This window comes from Lepus europaeus, chromosome 7, assembly GCF_033115175.1.
Source record: "Lepus europaeus isolate LE1 chromosome 7, mLepTim1.pri, whole genome shotgun sequence".
NCBI lineage: Eukaryota > Metazoa > Chordata > Mammalia > Lagomorpha > Leporidae > Lepus > Lepus europaeus.
In genome coordinates this window covers 17,915,141-17,934,535 of record NC_084833.1, presented here as the reverse complement: position 1 = coordinate 17,934,535, position 19,395 = coordinate 17,915,141, and the positions used below count along the sequence as shown (strand labels likewise).

At 50.0% G+C, this 19,395-nt stretch overlaps 1 protein-coding gene across 1 annotated transcript; it reads left to right on the top strand.

Annotated features, from left to right (window-relative positions):
- Positions 1-220: 220 nt before the first annotated feature.
- Positions 221-19,210, top strand: DDB2 (damage specific DNA binding protein 2). The gene is made up of 10 exons (XM_062196199.1): positions 221-497; positions 1,594-1,730; positions 2,458-2,649; positions 14,798-14,943; positions 16,124-16,223; positions 16,317-16,494; positions 16,803-16,945; positions 18,164-18,328; positions 18,482-18,527; positions 18,822-19,210. The coding sequence occupies exons 1-10, from the start codon at positions 371-373 to the stop codon at positions 18,869-18,871; spliced, it is 1,284 nt and encodes a 427-aa protein (XP_062052183.1). The 5' UTR covers positions 221-370; the 3' UTR covers positions 18,872-19,210.
- The last annotated feature ends 185 nt before the right edge of the window (positions 19,211-19,395 follow it).

Genomic DNA, 19,395 nt, shown 5'->3' with positions numbered 1-19,395 from the left:
CGTGTTACTATCTGTGTTCAGACATGAGCGGTTATGTAACGCGCGGCGCATCACAGAGGAGACATCCCAATCTCCAAGAAGAAAAAAAGAGAAAACCCAGACGCCTGCCGGGGAGCGGAAGCTCCGCCCTTCACGCTCGTCCAATCGCCGCGCACGTCCCGCCTTCCCGGAAGGGGCGTGTCCCTCCGAGAGGGGCGGAGCCAGAGTCAGAACCAAACAAGCTCCGGGCATGTTTGGCGGGAAGTTGGCTTAGTTGGGCTACAGGTAGCCGCGGGGCTTTCGGGCTCCCCGCTTTGCCTCTCTCCGCACAGGCTTTTCAGTCCTCTTTCCGGGATCCCTGCAAAGGACGCCCCTTCGCACGGGCGGCGCGATGGCTCCCAAGAAGCGCGCAGAAGCCCAGAAGCCCCTCGAGGTTGTGCTGCGCCCCCGGAGCAAGAGGAACCGAAGTCCCCGAGACCGGGAGCCCGAGGCCAAGAAGCTGAACGTCACGGGCTGCGGTACTGCCTGTGCTTGCGGCTTTAATGCTTCCGCCATTCTGGGGGCCCAGGCCGGAGTGGGGGATGGCTCCGGGGTTCCTGAGGCAGCCCCAGGGATCGCGTGCCTCAGGCTGTGCTTTTTGCCTGCAGGCCCTCTGGGCTCCCTCCTCGCCAGGAGGAGGAAACAGATGAGCCCCCCTCCCAGTCCTGGTCTGTCTGCGGAGCCTTACACCCTGAGGGCTGCCTAAGTGATCCTACCTCTCCTGGCGCGGTGGGTGTCTGTAGTTCTGTGGCCTTGGTTTTAGCTGGGACGGCCTCCTGTTGCCTTCCTTAGAAAGCTCCATCTCTGAGGTTTCCTGGGATTTGAACTTGGGGCTGTAAGGGGTAATGGGGGAACCCGAGACTGGGGCAGGGGGCTGTGGATGACGTGGTTTTTGTCCTTGAGAAGAAACAAGAGGTTGTCAAAAAGCCCCATAGAGACTGAATCTGCAGATACAGTTAGATAATCCTCTGGAGTCGTCTACTTCCTGTTCTAAGTTGATGTCACCTCGACACTATTTTAATCCAGCATTTAAAGTGACATCTTTTTGGAGACAATCACTTGCATTCTGCTGTCCAAAAACCATTTTTGTTGTGCGTTATATGTGATTTTATTTTATTCTGGGGAGAGACAGAGAGCTCCCAGCCACTGGTTCACTCCCCAGATCCCTGCAACAGCTGGAGCTGGGCCAGGCCAAAAGCAGGAGCCAGGGACCCCCATCCAGGTCTCCCAAGTGGGTGGCAGGGACCCCACTACTTTGCAGTTTTGAAATTGGCACCCAGTCCCATCTACACGGGGAGGAGCTCTGCAGTGTGCTTTATTCCTGTGTGTTTCTTTGCGTCAGCCCTCAGGAACCCGGCAAGATCATACTTAGTTTTACTTCAGAATTAACGGTTTTGGGGAAGGGATTGAATCCTATTTCTTGTGCTGGGTGAAGTAGATACACAGACTGTGGAAAAGCCCGGAGGTGATGAGACAGGGTGGCTATAGTGAATTCCACAACAGGACCTCCTGAGATTTCACCAGAAAAGCCTTGCCTGAGACTGGAGGGGAAAGTATGTCTCTTCTTCTTGGCAGGTCCTGGCAGAAGATCTGACTCAGACTGCCTCCAGGCGGGGTTGCCTGGCCTGCAGGACCCGCAGCCCTGCAGCAGCCTTGTCAGGGCCTTGCACCAGCACAGGCTGGGCAGAACTGCCTGGCCATCACTGCAGCAGGTGGGTGTTTCCCGGCTGATGTGCTCCAGGGTTTGCATGCTCCAGGGTTTGCATGCTCCAGAATTGGTTTTTGGCAAAGTGGTCAGATCACCACCACCACCCACCCGTGGTAGTGACTGGCCCACTGGGAGCTCAGCTAGATAGAAAAGTCTTAGATTATAAAGGTCCCAGTGGAATGCACCTCTGCCCCTTTGCTTTCCAAGAGTAGGTCACATATGTTGCAAATATTTTCATGTACAGGGCCAGGCAGTTACTTTTCCTTTGGTGGAGGAGGATTTGGCCCTAGGGCTCATCTGTGAAGCAGAGATTGGCACTTTACCAGATTGCCTGGGACTTGGTGTGTGTGTGTGTGGAGTTGTGTTTAAGATTTGTTTAGTTATTTGAAAGAGTTACAGGAAGAGAGAGAGAGAGAGAGGGCCTCCATCTGCTGGCTCACTCCCCAAATGGCCGCACAGTCAGGCCTGGGCCGGACTGAAACCAGGAGCTTCTTCCCTGTCTCTGACATAGGTGGCCGGGGCACAAGCACTTGGACCATCCACTGCTGACTTCTCAGACACATTAGCAGGGGGCTGGATCGGAAGTGGAGCAGCCAGGACATGAACCAGCACCCATATGGGTTGGCGGCATTGCTGGCGGTAGCTTAAACCGCTACAAGACTTGGTAGTTTGGTTGCATAACCCCAGGACTTGGGTTTTAATACAGCTTGGTTCTTTTCTCTCTGTGGCAGGATCTCCAGCAGTCCTTTTTACACTCTCTGGCTTCTTACCGGATATTCCAAAAGGCTGCCCCCTTTGATAGGAGGGCTACCTCCTTGGCCTGGCACCCGACTCACCCCAGCACCCTGGCAGTGGGTTCCAAAGGGGGAGACATCATGCTGTGGAACTTTAGGGTAAAGGACAGACCCACCTTCATCAAAGGGGTAAGCTTTCTCCTTGCTAAAGACGGGTTTGTTACAGGAATGAAAGGAATGTTGGCATCACCCAGTAAAGAGATGATTGGGGTTGACCGTTACTGGGCATTGTCAAACGTGTAAATGGTTGTGGTACTCAAATATTAGTTGAATGCCTGCCCTTGAGATATTAGAATGTATAGACTATTGCTCACCCATAGAATCTGACCTCTTTTATTCACTTCTGTGGTTTAACCACACCATCTATTTCTATCCCTGAAAGGTGGCGGGGTGGGGTGGGGTGGGGTGTATTCTCTGCACTTGCTGTTCCCTGTGGAGTGCTCTTGCTCTTGGTCTCTTCATGGCTGACTCCTTCTCACTCAGGTACCTGCTCAGCGTACTTCAAGGGGGCCTTCACTCACTGTCCAACTCATTAAGTAGCCCCTCCCCCCCAGTCATTCCCAGGATCATCACTGCTTCTCCTTTCTCCCAAAACGTCCATCACTGTCTGAATTATTTCACTTATTCGTAACGTCTTTGTTGCATGAGGGCTGGGGGACCTTGTCTTTCTGGCTCACTGCCGTGTCCCCAGTGCCTAGAATCATGCTTTGGATTTGTTGAATGAATGAGGGGCTTGAAGTGTAACTGGATGGAGGGGGTGGATATGTGCAAGATAACGAACGATTAGATGCTAAGTGCTACAGAACGCCCTTTGAATTAGAGTTGATGGAGAAGGCTTCAGGGATAAGTGAGGAGTGAAGAGCAATGCTGAGATAAGTGGCGAGGAGGGAAGGCAAAGTGTGCCATGGAGCTTTTTAATGGCATCTAGTGGTTACTGTCAGTTGCGGAAGGGTGAGTATGTTGGCCTCTCCAGGATTTTTTAGCTTGCCCAGCTGATATGAGATGTGACACTCTGGGGTTTTGAGCAGGAATCACAAGCTCTAGGCCTCAAGAAGCCAAACAGAAAAGAAAAAATGTGAATGATGGGTGAGTGTGGTGGTAGGGGGCGTGGTACACTGGAGGTGGTCGCTGTGCAGGAATGTGGATCCTTTGATAGCAGGTGTTTTTCAAATACAGTCTGAAATCCTGGTTTTAATTTTTTTATGAAATATCCTGATTTTTTTAAGTTGTAAATAGGATAAAATTTACCATCTGAACCAGTTTTAAGTGTGCACTTCAGTGGCATTCAGTGAATTGTATAACTAGTCCTCAGAACTGTGGAGACTGAATACAATTAAACCCACGTCTGCCTCAGCTCACCATTGTCCAGCTGAGGTTTAGAGGTGGAGGAGATGAGCCAGAGCCCAGGATAAGGTCTCTTAAGTGGAGGGGTGTGGAGAGCGGCCCATCAGAAAATGCCGGGTATGGCAGGCTTGGGTGGCTGGGGTTCAGGGTTGTGAGATTGGTGTGGAAGAAACAAGGGCCGAAAGCCAGAAGAAAGGCAGCGAGGGAGGTGCGGTGTGCAGAGCTAATGAGGCAGGTGCCCTCCGGAGGGCAGCTCTAGGGGGAGGTCAGAATCCAGAGCTCATGCAGGAAGAGATTTATTTTTACCCAGGTTTTAGGACGTGGGGATAGAAGTGTAGCTAAAGCCTGGAGCAGTAAGAAGTGTAAGATGTCCTGGAAAAACGCCTCCTGGTTGACAGGAGGTGACAGCTGCTCTGAACTTGGGCCAGGCAGACACTGCTTTTGTTCTGCATCACCGTGTATTACAAAGCGCTTGTCCCTCAGGTGTTCTCACACGGGGATGGACCTGGATGTGGGTGTTTGAACTTTGTGACGTGACAGGGAGCTGGGCTGGAGCAGAGGAAGGGTGTCCTGGTTCCGAGGAGCACTATTCTGAACTCCCAGAGGCTGACAGTGGAAAGTTGTTTTCCAGCCAGTTACTGAAGGAGCAGCTGTGCCACCTTGTGTCACTTCTGTTGTCATCCTGACCTTGGCTCTGCTCTTTACGTCTGTCAGGTTCTTGGCAAAGGAACATGTATTGTATGTATTTTCAAAATGAAGACAGCTTTACTTTATTCTTATTATAAAAACAGTCTGTGCACATCATAAAAATTCAAGCCATACAGAGAGAAGTGTAAAGAAAATAAAGATGATCTACAATTCCCATTTTTGGCATCTCTTAGGTGCATGTGTGCACTATTGCATGTGCTCATACTCCCGTCTTGTTATTACCCAATGTGTCCTACCCTAGAATCTGTGGGGTTTATTTTTTATATCAGATGTTCCAGTTTAAACTGTGATACCAGAGAATGAGCATTTTTAAAAATCATGTAATTTTTTTTTTTGTGATTCCTTTGGTTTTGATATCAGGGTAATACTCACCTCATAAAATAAGTTGGGACGTGCTTCCTCCTGTTCTGTTTTCTGGGAAGAATGTGATTGGTATTCTTCTTTGCATTTCTTTAAAAACTGGGTCTGGCATTGTGGCGTGATGGGTAAAGCCACTGTCTGCAATGCTGGCATCCCATGTGAGTGCCAATTCAAGTCTCAGCTACTCCACTTCTGATTCAACTCCCTGCTAATGTGCCTGGGACAGCAGCAGAAGATGGCTCAAGTCCTTGAAACCCCTCACCCACAGGGAGACCAAGATAAAGCTCCTGGCTCCTGGCTCTGGACTTTGGCCTGGCCTAGCCCTAGCTGTTGCAGCTATTTGGGAAGTGAACCAAATGGTTTGTTCTCTCTCTCTCTCTCTCCCTCCCTCCCTCCCTATTTCTCTCTTTATAACTTTGCCTTTCAAATAAATCTTTTAAAAAATATTTATTTATTTATTTGACAGGCAGAGTGGATAGTGAGAGAGAGAGACAGAGAGAAAGGTCTTCCTTCTTGCTGTTGGTTCACCTTCTAATGGCCGCTGCGGCCAGCACATTGTGCTGATCCGAAGCCAGGAGCCAGGTGCTTCTCCTGGTCTCCCATGCGGGTGCAGGGCCCAAGGACTTGGGCCATTCTCCACTGCCTTCCCAGGCCACAGCAGAGAGCTGGCCTGGAAGAGGGGCAACCGGGGTAGAATCCGGCGCCCCAACCGGGACTAGAACCCGGTGTGCCGGCGCTGTAAGGCAGAGGATTAGCTTGTTAAGCCACAGCGCCGGCCAAAAAAATATTTATTTATTTATTTGAAAGGCAGAGTGGCACAGAGAGAGAGAGAGAGAGAGAGAGATCATTCACCTGCTGGTTCACTCTCTAAATGGTTGCAACAGCCAAGGCTGGGCCAGGCTAAAGCCAGGAGGCAGGAACCCAACCACCTGGCCCATCATCCACTGCCTCCCAGGCAAATTAGCAGGGAACTGGATCAGAAGTGGAGTTGGGGCAGTGGTGGTGTTGTGGTGGTACAGTAGGTTGAACTACTGCTTGTGACACCAGCATCCTATATCGGAGCACTGGTTCCAGTTCTGGCTACTCCACTTTTTATCCAGTTTTCTGCTAATGTCCCTGGAATGGCAGTAGAAGATGGCTTAAGTGCTTGGGCCCCTGCCACCCATGTAGGAGACCAGGATGGAGTTCCTGGCTCCTGGCTTTAGCCTGGCCCAGACCTAGCTCTTCTTGGGGAGTGAACCAGTGGTGGAAGACTCTCTGTCTCTCCCTCTCTCTGTTACTTTGCCTTTCGAATAGATAAATAAATCAATCTTTAAAAAAAAGAAAAAAAAGGAACATGAATAGCCAGTAGCCAGGACCCTAACCAGTCCTATGATAAGGGATGTAGGTGTCCCAGTTGATCTGCTGTGCTACAATGCCCACCCTTCTTCCTTAAATTTTTTTGTAGAATTCACTAGAAAAGCTATTTGAGCCTGGAGCTTGCTTGCTTGCTTGCTTTCTTTCTTTCTTTCTTTTTTTTTTTTTTTTTTTTGACAGGCAGAGTGGACAGTGAGAGAGAGAGACAGAGAGAAAGGTCTTCCTTTGCCGTTGGTTCACCCCGCAATGGGCACTGTGGCTGGTGTGCTGTGGCCGGCGCACTGCGCTGATCCGAAGCCAGGAGCCAGGTTCCTCTCCCAGTCTCCCATGTGGTTGCAGGGCCCAAGCACTTGGGCCATCCTCCACTGCACTCCCGGGCCACAGCAGAGAGCTGGAATAGAAGAGGGGCAACCGGGACAGAACCTGGAGCCCCAACTGGGACTAGAACCTGGTATGCCGGCACCACAGGTGGAGGATTAGTGCATGGAGCCTTGGCGCCAGCCTCTTTCTTTCTTAAATTATATCTTTAGATAGAATGACATAGAGGGAACTGAGCGTATTTTAACATTTATGTATATATGACTATGAGGCCATCACAATTAAAATAACAAGTAGGGGGCAGGTGTTTGGCCTAGCAGCTAAGATGCTTGTGTCCCATGTTGGAGTATGTGGATTCAGTTCCTGGCTTTGGCTCCTATTTCCAGCTTCCTGCCAATGCAGACCCTGGGAGGCAGCTGGTGATGGCTAAAGCGGTTGAATCCCTGCCACTCCCATAGTAGACCTGGATTGAGTTCCTGGCTTCAGGCTGCTCCAGGCCTTGCCTTTGTGTGCCTCTGGGGAGTGGGCCACAGAGGAGAGCTCATATCTTTTCTGTCTGTCTGCCTCTCAAATTGAATTGAAAAATAAAATCATGAACATGTCCATGACCCCTGAAAGCTTCTTCGTGCCCCTTGGTAATCCATCCCTGTCTGCCATCTGTTTTTTCCTGGAAACTGCTCATCTGTTTTCTATCCCTGTGGATTAATTTGCATTTTTTATAATTTTATATGAATGAAGCATACCTACTTTTTGGATCTAGCTTCTTTCCCTCTATGTGAGATGGATCTACATTTGTATGCATATCAGTAGTTTTTCTTTCTGAATAGTGTTGCATTCGGTTGGTACACTACCATTCATCCTTTGCTTGCTGAAGAACATTTGGGTTTTTTCCAGTGTTTAACTGCTACAAATAAAGATGCTATGTACATTCATATACAAGTATTTGTATGTTTATATGTTTGCATTTTGGGAGGTAAATAACTGGAAGTAGAATGACTGGTTGTAGGGTAAGAATCTATAAACAGTATCTTTTAAATGAGAAAAATACTTACATTTACCCACTTATTGCCATTGCCAATGCTTTTCATTCTTTTATGTAATCCAGATTTCCTTTTGCTAACAATTTCCTTCTGCCTGAAAAATTCCTTTAACATTTTTTCATTTTTTTAAAAGATTTATTTATTTATTTGAAAGGCAGAATGATAGAGAGATAACTCTTCAGTCCAGTAGCTCACTCCCCAATTGCCCATAACAGCCACGGTGAGGCCAGGCCAAAGCCAAAGCCAGGAACCCTATCTGGATCTCCCACATTGGTAGTAGGAGCCCAACTACTTGGGCCATAATCTGCTATCTCCCAGGCACAATAACAGGAAGCTATATTGGTAGCATGGAATAGCCAGGACTTAAACTGGCACCCTCGTATGGGATGCAGGTATCCCAAATAGTGGGGTATCCCAAAATGGGGGGAGGGCGGGGATGGAGACTTTTAACATTTCTTACAATGCAGGTTGGTTATTGATTAAATTTTTTCAAGATTTTATTTTATTTATTTGAAAGGCAAAGTTAGAGGGAAAGGGGGATACAAAGAGAGAGAGAGAGAGAGAGAGAATCTTCCATCTGCTAGTTCACTCCCCAAATGACTGCAATATGGGGGGCTGGGCCAGGCCAGAGATAGGAGTCAGGAGCTTCATCCTGGTTTTCCACATGGCTGCAAGGGCCCAAGGACCTTAGCCATCTACTGCTGCTTTCCCAGGTGTGTTAGCAGGGAGCTGGTTTGGAAGTAGAGCAGCCAGGACACAAACTAGCATACATATGGAATGCCAGCATTGCAGGCATGGATTAACCTGTTATGCCACAATGCTGGCCCTGAATTCTTTGTATTTTTGTTTGCCTGAAAAAGCATTTTGGGGAAAGATAATTTTTGCTGGGTTCATGGTATTTTGTTTGTTTGTTTTTTAAGATTTTTTAAATTTATTTGAAAGAGAATTACAGAGAGAGGTAGAGACTGAGAGAGAGGTCTTCTATCCACTGGTTCAATCCCCAGATGGCCGCAATGGCTGGATATGCACTGATCCAATGCCAGGAGCCAGGAGCTTCTTCCAGGTCTTCCACATGGGTGCAGGGGCCCAAAGACTTGGGCCATCTTCTACTGCTTTCCCAGGCCATAGCAGAGAGCTGAATCAGAAGAGGAGCATCCAGAACTAGAACCAGTGCCCACATGGGATGCCGGCGCTTCAGGCTAGGGCGTTAACCTGCTGCACCACAGTGCCAACCCCAGTTTTTTTGTTTTTTAAAGATTTGTTGTTATTTATTTATTTATTTATTTTTTGACAGGCAGAGTTGACAGTGAGAGAGAGAAAGGTCTTCCTTTACCATTGGTTCACCCTCTAATGGCCGCTGAGGCCGGTGCACTGCTGCTGGCGCACCGCACTGATCCGAAGCCAGGAGCCAGGTGCTTCTCCTGGTCTCCCATGTGGGTGCAGGGCCCAAGGACTTGGGCCATCCTCCACTGCACTCCTGGGCCACAGCAGAGGGCTGGCCTGGAAGAGGGGCAACCAGGACAGAATCCAGCGCCCCGACCGGGACTAGAACCCGGTGTGCCGGCGCTGCTAGGCAGAGGATTAGCCTATTGAGCTGCGGCGCTGGCCTTGTTTATTTTATTTGAAAGGCAGAGTTAGAGAGAGAGAGAGAGAGAGAGAGAGAGGTCTTCCATCTGCTGGTTTACTTCCCAAATCAATACAACGGCCAGAGCTGGACCTGTGTGAAGTGGAGCCAGGAGCTTCCTCCAGGTCTCCCACATGGGTGCAGGGGCCCAAGCATCTTCCACTACTTTCTCAGACACATTATCAGGGAGCTGGATCAGAAATGAGGCAGCTGGGACTCCAACTGGTGTCCATATGGGATGTGGGCACCGCAGGCAGTGGCTTTACCTGCTCTGCCACAGCCCCAGCCCTGGGCTCACTGTTTTTTAAAAATTAATTATTTGTAATGTATTTCTTAATTGACTAATTATTACATGTATTTATCATGTACATGTTCCGTTTTTTTCTTTCAGTACTTTAAAGATGATTTCTTACAGGAAGTCTGCTATCATCCTTGTGTTCTATGTGATTTTTTTTCTTGGATGCTTTAAAAATGATTATGAAGTGCCTTGATGTGGTATTCTGTATATTTCTTCTGAGTCATTGAGCTTTGATCTCCGAGTTTATAGTTGTCATCAAATTTGGAAGTTTTTAGGTTATTACTTCTTCTTCTGCATTTGTCCTCTTCTCCCTCCCTCTCCTCCTCTCCCCCACATCTTCAGGGACATATATGTAGATGTAGATGTAGATGTAGATGTATGTATATGTTAGGCTGCTAGGTGTTGCCATACAGATCACTGGCACACTGGTAATTTTTTTCCTCCGCCTCCTTTATTCTTCTTGTATAGTTTTTTTTATTAAGTGCATTTTTGGCCATTTTCTTTTCATATATATACATATTATTCAATAGGCAGAGAGATAGATAGATATAGAAAGAAAGATCCTATCAGCTGGTTCATTCCCCAAATGACTGCAGTGGCCAGGGCCATAGCCTGGGACTGGAAATGCTACCCAGGTCTCCCATGTGGGTGGCAGAAACCCAACCACTTGAGCCATCTCATGTTGTGTAATTTCTATTGCTGTATCTTCAAGTTCACTGATCTTCTTTAAAAAAAAAAAATTAGTTATTTGAGAGGCAAAATGAGAGAGAGGGAGAGAGAGGGAGAGACAGGTATCTTCCATCGATTGGTTTGCTTCCCAGATGTCCACAACAGCCAGGAGTGAGCCAAGGACTCCATCTAGGTCTCCCACATGAGTGGCAGGGGTCCAGGTGCTCAGGCTGTGTGGTCTTGTTCTTGATCATAGAATTTTTTTAAAGATTTATTTTATTTATTTGAAAGACAGAGTTACAGAGAGAGGTAGAGACAGAGAGGTCCTCCATCTGCTGGTTCACTCCCCAGATGGCTGCAGCATTCAGAGCTGAGCTGATCTGAAGTCAGGAGCCAGGAACTTCTTCCGAGTCTCCCACATGGGTGCAGGGGCCATCTTCTACTGCTTTCCCACACCACAGCAGAGAGCTAGATTGGAAGAGGAGCAGCCAGGACTAGAACCGGTGCCCATATGCCCACTGTGCCACAGCGCTGGCCCCATAGAATGTTTTCACCACATAAGACTTTTACTACTGCTTATTATGGTAAAGTGGACATAACAAAATTCATCATGAAAATCATTTCTAAGTGTACAGTTCAGTGGTATTTCGTATATCCCTGTTGTATGCCACTATTGTCACTGTTTCCAGGTTTCTCATCTCAAACAGAAACTGCCTTTTATAAACAAAAACGGGTCCGGCGCGGTGGCATAGAAGGTTAAGTCTCCGCCTGTGGCACTGGCATTCCATATGGGCTCCAGTTCAAGTCCTGGCTTCTCCGCTTCCAGTCCACCTCCCTGCTAATGCACGTGGGAAAGAAGTGGGAGAGGCCCAAGAATTTGGGTTCCTTAACCCACTTGGGAGACCTGGAAAAAGCTCCTGGCCCCTGCCCTCTTCCTGGCCCAGCCTTGGCAGTTGCAGCCATCTGGGAAGGGAACCAGCAGATAGAAGATCCCTGTCTTTCTCTGTCTCTCCCTTTCATTCTGTAACTCTTTTAAAGAAAGAAATACTTTTTAAAAAATATTCTATATCAGGTTAAATAAATTCCATTTTTATTCCTAGTTTGCCAAAAGTTCTTACAAGTGATAACTGAATTGCATCACCTTTTTTTTGCACCTGTTGAGGTCATATGCTTTTTTCCTATTTGTTCTATTAATGTGGTCGACTGCACTGAATTTTTTTTTTTCTTGGCTCATTAGTTACATTCCATTTTTTCATTACAGTTTTTTCATTTTTACTTTTACAATTCTATCTTTAGGGCCGGCGCCATAGCTTAACAGGCTAATCCTCCGCCTTGCGGCGCCGGCACACCGGGTTCTAGTCCCGGTCGGGGCGCCGGATTCTATCCTGGTTGCCCCCCTTCCAGGCCAGCTCTCTGCTATGGCCCGGGAAGGCAGTGGAGGATGGCCCAAGTCCTTGGGCCCTGCACCCGCATGGGAGACCAGGAGAAGCACCTGGCTCCTGGCTTCGGATCAGCGAGATGTGCCGGCCGCAGCGGCCATTGGAGGGTGAACCAACAGCAAAAAGGAAGACCTTTCTCTCTGTCTCTCCCTCTCACTATCCACTCTGTCAAAAAATAAAAATAAAAATAAATAAATAAAAATTCTATCTTTAGTAACTGATACTGCCTTTTTTAAAAAAAAAAGTTGAAGCCAGCACCGCGGCTCACTAGGCTAATCCTCCGCCTTGCGGCGCCGGCACACCGGGATCTAGTCCCGGTCGGGGCACCGGATTCTGTCCCGGTTGCCCCTCTTCCAGGCCAGCTCTCTGCTGTGGCCAGGGAGTGCAGTGGAGGATGGCCCAAGTGCTTGGACCCTGCACCCGCATGGGAGACCAGGATAAGCACCTGGCTCCTGCCATCGGATCAGCGCGGTGCGCCGGCCGCAGCGCGCCAACCGCGGCGGCCATTGGAGGGTGAACCAACGGTAAAGGAAGACCTTTCTCTCTGTCTCTCTCTCTCACTGTCCACTCTGCCTGTCAAAAAGAAAAAAAAAAAAAAGTTGTGATAGAAAACAACATAACATTTACCATCTTATGTATCTTCCATCCACTGGTTACTATTTTACCTATTTTTAAGTGCAGTTTGGTAATTATTTATTTTATTTGAAAAGTGGAGCTACAGAGAGAGAGAGGGAGAGAGAGACACACACACAGATCTTCCATCCACTGGTTTGCTCTCCAGATGTCAACATGAGCTGGGGCTTGAGCAGGCCATGTTGGGAGCCAGGGACACAGTCCAGGTCTCCCATGTGGGTGGCAGGAGCCCAGTTATTTGAGCCATCACCACTGTCTCCCAGTGTCCATATTAGGAAGCCAGAATCAGGAGCTGGGAGCCTGGAATTAAAGCCAGGCACTCCAGAGGCTGTCATGTTACCCTCCGGGCTGAGGATTATTTTATTTGTGAGCTTTAGGAGTTCTTTTATATGTTCAGAATATTACCTCTGAATCAAATATACAATTCTCGAGCCTTTTCTAGTTTCCCCCCTTCCATTCTGGATCTTTTCCTTTGATGCCTGATTGAATTTTCCTGTGTAACCAAACCTGGCATTATTGGAATGAACCCACTTGGTCATAGTGTGTTTATCCTTTTTAAATATCACTGGATTGAGTTTGCTGATATTTTATATAGGACATCTGTATTCTCTTCATATGTAAGAGTGGCCAGTACTTTGATATGTCCTTGTCAGATTTGGGTAACAAGGGTATACTGACATCATACGCTTGGGAATTATGCCCTGTTTTCTAGTCTGTGGAGAGTTTAAGAGTGGTATCTCGGGGCCAGCGATGTGGCACAGCGTGTTAAAGCCGCCGCCTGCAGTGCCGGCATCCCATATGGGTGCCGGTTCGAGTTCCAGCTGCTCCTCTTCCAATCCAGCTCTTTGCTATGGCCTGGGAAAGCAGTACAAGATGGCCCAAGTCCTTGGGCTCCTGCACCCACGTGGGAGACCCAGAGAAGGCTCCTGGTTCCTGGCTTCGGATCAGCGCAGCTCCAGCTGTTGTGGCCATCTGGGGAGTGAACCGGCGGATGGAAGACCTCTCTCTCTGTCTCTACCTCTCTCTGTAACACTGTCTTTCAAATAAATAAAATAAATCTTAAAAAAAAAAAAAAGTTAAAAAAAAAAGAGTGGTATCTCTTCCTCTTTCTTTTTCATCTTCTTCCTCCTCCCTTTCCTTCCTGAACAGTTGAAACCAGAAGTCATTAAATGGTAGACTCAAGCAGGACCAGTATTTACATAGTGGGGAGGCCTCGGTGGTCTGGTGGCAGCTGAGATGGACATCAGTGCAGGTGGCAGCTCAGCACAGATTCAGGGCTCCCAGGCTGGGTGACAGGTAGAGGGAAGGTGGTGGTGGACTGGCATGGAGTAGTGGAGGCTGATCCAGTGGCGGGAACAGATTGTCTTACGAGCAGCAAGGCTTGGTAGACTGTGAGCACTGATGCCAGTGGTGTTAGAGGGGATGGAACCTGTTGAAGTGGTTGTTGGATAGGAGACCTTGCCCAGGTCAGTGAGGCCAGGGTAGCATAAAGAGGAGTGAAGGAGCTCTGAGAGAGTGAGGTTTTTAACAAAACAGTGTGTGGGATATAATAAGTACTTACTATGACCCAGCCATTGGTATTATGGTTATTTTCGTCTTCCTTGTCTGCAAACGTTGGAAGGGGGACGGATCTGACTCTTGCCCTCCTTATCCTGCCACCGGTGTGAGCTGAAGCTCTTCTAGAAAGAGCACCGTGGGAGCAGCACCCTGGCACAGCCGTACCGTGCTGCACTTCCCCAGCAACCACTGGGCGGGGCTCCGAGGCTGCACACTATGGATGCATTTCTTTTTTCTTCTTTAGATTTTATTTTTATTTATTTGAAAGGCAGAGTTACAGAGAGAGAGGAGAGAGAGCTCTTCCATTTGCTGGCTCACTCCCCAAATGGCCACGATGGCCAGGGCTGGGCCAGGTGGAAGCCAGGAGCCGGTAGCTAATTCCAGGTGTCTGCATGGGTGCAGGGGCCCAGGCACTTGGGCCATCCTCTGCTGCTTCCCTGGGCGCATTAGCAGGGAGCTGGATCAGAAATAGAGCAGCTGGGTCTCAAACTGGCATCCATATGGGATGCTAGTGTTGCAGGCAGAGGCTCACCATGCTATGCCACAACACTGACCCTGGGACTTGTCTCTGTGATATTCTGTGCAGGCAGCTATAGTGTTGGGGAACAGATCAGTGGATGCCAGGGGTTTCAGGGTGAGGGGGGAGTGTGAATACAATGGGAAAGCAGAGCATTAGGGAGTTTTGGGGGTGATAGTGTGTTCTACATCCTGATTTTGGTGTTGGTTATTCAAATCATAGACCTGTATACCAAAAGTAGTCAGATTTATTGTGTGTGAATTTTAAAAAGAAAACACACTGTGGAGAGAGCACCTTGGGGTCTGGGTGTCGGGACCAACTGGCGTTTGTGTCAAAGTGCAGTCCACATGCCCAGGCCTGGTTCCTCGCTTCCAGCCCATCATCACTCACTGGCTTTTTCCTTCCTCGTGTTAGATTGGAGCTGGAGGGAGCATCACTGGGCTGAAGTTTAACCTTCTCAATACCAACCAGTTTTTCGCCTCCTCAATGGAGGGAACAACTAGGCTGCAAGACTTTACAGGCAACACCCTCCGAGTTTTTACCAGCTCAGACACCTGCAAGTGAGTAGCCGAACTAGCAGGGGAAAGGGCTTCCAGCTCCAGGTGTAGTCCTGGCGAGAGCATCCTGACCCCGCTTCTGTTACCTGCACCTGGCCAGGAGGAACGAGAAGGCGTTCGCCGCTTTCCACCCTTCCCTCCCTTTCTCAAACTCTGGCTACTCTGACTGCGGTCCAGGTGGGCTCCTGCTTTGGGAAGGTGTTCTGGAGCCTCGGCTCTTCTCGGCTTTTCTCTAAGTCACACCTGTGTTAGCCTTGACCTTGACTCTCACGAGACAAGTCAACGTGGTGGTGGCGGCCCAGGGTGGAGCAGGCACTTAGGACTTCAGAGGCAATTCCTTCTGTTCGTTGGCGGGTGAGGAACTCACCAGTTCCTTGGTGGAAGCTTAAGTGGATACAGTAGTGTCCAAAAAGTGCTCTGGGCTCCCCAAGAGCAAGGGGCTGGAGGATTTAAAAATGCAGGTCCCTCGGCGTTCTAGCCAGAGACCCAAGTCTAACTGCTCCCTAAGGAGTTAAGTGAGGGCGCGGGGTCTGACACCTAGCACTGGGTTTCCTGGGCTGCCCCACAGGGACAGGTGACTGGCTAGACTCAGCTCCCTGTTAACTCTTCCACAAGAAACCCTCTCGCTCGAAGATCCTGAAGGGGAACGACAAAAAGGCAGACTAGCGCGCACTTGAGGGTTTAGGGGAACAGATGTGCATCTGGGCTGCAGGTCGTGTGTGCTTTTACCCTCACTGCTCAGAAGGGGGCAGACACTTCTTTCCGGCCAGCTCTGAGGAACCCAGCTGGGCAGTTTCTGCTTGGCGCGTCTTCTCCTTTAGCCCCAAGCTGGAGAGGGAAGGCAGAGAAAGGAGACCGAGGTTCTAGCAGCTGTGGGGCCCCAGCTAGCCAGGAGGCTTGCCTTAGGGCCCGAGGACTCACTGCGTCTGGGGCTCTCCCTGGCTCAGGATGCTAGGCCCGGCAGACTGGACACATTTCGGAGCCCCCCTCACCCTCATTCCCTCTGTTTGGCTGGTAGACAAGACTGAGTGTTCTTCCTGGGAGTCCATGGTAAGACAGATACTTCATTCATTCAACAAATATTTATTGAGTGCCTGCGTGGGTTAGGCCCAGGAGCTGCAGCAGTGAGTTAAAGGACCTGTCTCTGGCCCCAGGAATCTCACAGTTCAGTCTCTCCTTCCAGCGTGTGGTTTTGCAGCCTGGACGTGTCTGCCAGAAGCCGAGTGGTGGTCACAGGAGACAACATGGGGCACGTGTTCCTGCTGAACATGGACGGTAAAGAGGTGCGTGCTCTGAGCCCTGGGCGCCCCTTCCCTTCCCTCCCCTCCCCCCACCTCAATTCTCTGTCCCCAGCTGAGCCAGGCTCTCCTCTGCAGCTCTGGAATCTCAGAATGCACAAAAAGAAAGTGACCCATGTGGCTCTGAACCCGAGCTGCGATTGGTTACTGGCCACAGCCTCCGTAGATCAAACAGTGAAAATCTGGGACCTGCGCCAGGTTAGAGGGAAAGCCAGCTTCCTCTGCTCGCTGCCGCACAAGCATCCTGTCAACTCAGGTGTGACACCCCAGACCTCACCTTTCCGCACACCCCACCTGTCTGAACACTCCAGGGGCCTCCTGGGAGGTTTGGAAGCCGCTAGGCCGACCCTTTCTCCCCAGTGTCTCAGACCTTTTTTAGCTCTGGCCGCTCCTGTTGGCTACTGAGTTTGTAGAATTCTTCTGCTCACAGCCCAGATTCACCTCTGCCCTTTCCCCCCATCTCAGAGGTGTCAGAGGGAGGGCACCCCCGCTAGAAGCGGCCCGACGGGGGGGGGGGGGGGGGGCTTCTGGTCTCTGCAGCTGAGGTGCTTGTCACTTTGCCAGCTTGCTTCAGTCCTGATGGAGCCCGGCTCCTGACCACGGATCAGAAGAATGAGCTCCGGATTTACTCCGCCTCCCAGTGGGACTGCCCCGTGGGCCTCATCCCACATCCTCACCGGCACTTCCAGCACCTCACTCCCATCAAGGTGAGCGATGCAGTGAAGGGAACTCGCAGAGGGAGCTGAGATCGTGGGGACGGGCCAGGTCTGCCCAAGGTGGGGAGGGGGCAGGCGTGTGAGCCTGCAGCCCCAGAGCTCTTCTTGCCCCAGCAGACAGTCTCTCAGCCTTTCGGCTCTCTCTGTTCCTTTTATGCCACGTTTGCAATTGCAGTTTGTGGGGCTGTCTTTGTCTCTCTGAGAAGCTGTCTCCCTCAGGAGTTTCAGCCCAGCCCTGATCTGCTGTGAGCATTTGCAAAATCCTGAGCTTCTGCTCTGCCCTCTCAGTTGCAGTTACCTGTGTGTGTGGATCCACAAACTAACCTTCACCTTCTTAGTTTGTCTTGCAGGTTTAGGTGGCTTCTAATAATAGAAATAAGTCCCTTACTTTCCCATTTTGGATCTCCGTTTCCTCATCTGTAAAAAGGGAATAATAGTATCTAACTGATAGGGTTGTTGTGAGGATGAATCAGTATACTTAAAGCACTTGGCACCATGCCTAGCACCGGGTAAGTACTCAGAAAATGATGACCGCTTAGTACCGCACGTACCTCAAATCATATCCAAGCACCTACGAAGTAATCCCAAGAATCCTTCCCCAGCTGGTGTTCTTGTTAATCCATCTGTCCTGATCTGCCGCCTCATATCCAGCCGGGCCAACTTGCCGTCTGTGATTAGTGGTACCATTTCTTCCTTCCTGCTAACCACATCTTTGCTCCTTCAAAACTTCCTTGAGAAATCGTATCAGGAAAATCCCATCCAATTTGTGATTTCCAGATGACTGGGGTAGGCTGGGCTACTGGAGTTCCTTTCCTTTTTCAGCTTCTAGTGATTTTACACACAGCTCCTGATTGTCCACGCTGACAGAGGGGCGGCAGTGGGGTTACTTCAGACTTCTGTCCTAATAGTTCTGATTACCACAGGCCGTTCGCTTTGTTGTAGGCCTACTTGTTAACACCTAGGCCAGGTTGATGTTGAAAGCAGCAGGAAGTGCAGGAGAGAAGGCCTCAAGGTGTCCTGGGGCCAGGAGGCCAACGGGGGATTAGAAGTCTGCAGTGGATGCACCTGCAAGTGACACATTCCTGCAGTTGCATGTGGGTCGCAGCGCCTTTGTTGCGGTGTTGGCTTGTTAGCAGCAAAGAATGGTTTTGATGTCCCTCTTGAGGGCGTTCTGTGTTTATTCCCCTGACTAGCCTCTCCATCTTATAGGCAAGCTGGCACCCTCGGTACAACCTCATTGTCGTGGGTCGGTACCCAGATCCTAATTTCAAAAGTTGCGCTCCCTACGAACTAAGGACGATTGACGTGTTTGATGGAGGTTCAGGGAAGATGATGTGTCAGCTCTATGACCCAGAATCTTCTGGGATCGTGTCGGTGAGACTCGGGCCCTCCAATACTGATGGGAGGAAGCAAGCATTCGATCTACCTCACTACTGACCCAAATGACCCGGAGTTAGTCCTCTGTGCCCCTCCCTGTGCCTCCTGATTCCTTCACTCCTGCTCACACTGATACTCTTGTCTTTGCAGCTTAACGAGTTCAACCCCATGGGGGACACACTGGCCTCCACAATGGGTAAGTAGAAGCAGGACAGGCCAGCCATGCCCGACCCTCCCCGCTCCGCCAGGTCCGATGCAGGACAACCAGCTGGGCCCTGTCCATTTACCCCAGGGCTGCAGCCAGCAGACCAGTGGGAGACAGTAGTCTCTTTGGCCTAGGCCTTCCTCCCTCTTGATTTGTATTGGTCATGGTAGTGCCTGGCTGCTGTCCCGTCCCCTAGTACTTACTGGACCCTAGGTTCTCAGGGCCAGCCCCAAGCCTCCCAAGCTCTCAGAGACAGATAACGGAAGGTGCTCTCACTTCTCTTAGGTTATCACATTCTCGTTTGGAGCCAGGAAGAAGCTGGGGCACGGAAATGAGTGACGTTAAAGGTGTGGGGCAAGCATCCGCTTGGAGCCTACAAACGGGGACAAGCCTGGCGGGAAGAGGCGGCACTTTGTCAAAGGGCCAAAAGGATCCGAATCTGAGGGTTGGGGCAGGGGCACTGTGGGACTGGGATACAGGCGTGTTACTGTACTTGGAGAGCTGGTGACCCAGCCGCTCCAAGGGGCTCTGTCTGGCCCGGAGCCCAGTTACCTTTCTCCTCTCTGGTGTGTGGCGGGTGAGTGATCAGGGAGTGCTGTTTGATTTGTGCTCACCGTTGACGGCCAATAAAACCATTCCTACCTGAGCTGTCGAGGAAATCTTCCAGCATTGACCTGGTCAGAGGGCTCCTGGGATCCAGGAATGAAGACAAGGCACAGAACCAGCGCTCAAAGTCCACAGCTTTCATTCTCCGGGAGCTGCCTCCGCGGGTCCAGCTCGCAGCCTGCACTCACCTCAGGCCCCTGGAGACCCCAGCCCAGCTGAGGGAGAACACTTCTTGATTCTGACAGTCCACTGC

What these genes read in the sequence shown, in the direction of transcription:
- DDB2 (XM_062196199.1), top strand. Translation starts at nt 371, where the DNA reads ATGGCTCCCAAGAAGCGCGCAGAAGCCCAGAAGCCCCTCGAGGTTGTG. An exon ending in CCTGGCCATCACTGCAGCAG is followed by an intron (nt 1,731 to 2,457) that starts GTGGGTGTTTCC and finishes TCTCTGTGGCAG; the next exon opens with GATCTCCAGCAGTCCTTTTT. An exon ending in AATCTTCTGGGATCGTGTCG is followed by an intron (nt 18,329 to 18,481) that starts GTGAGACTCGGG and finishes TTGTCTTTGCAG; the next exon opens with CTTAACGAGTTCAACCCCAT.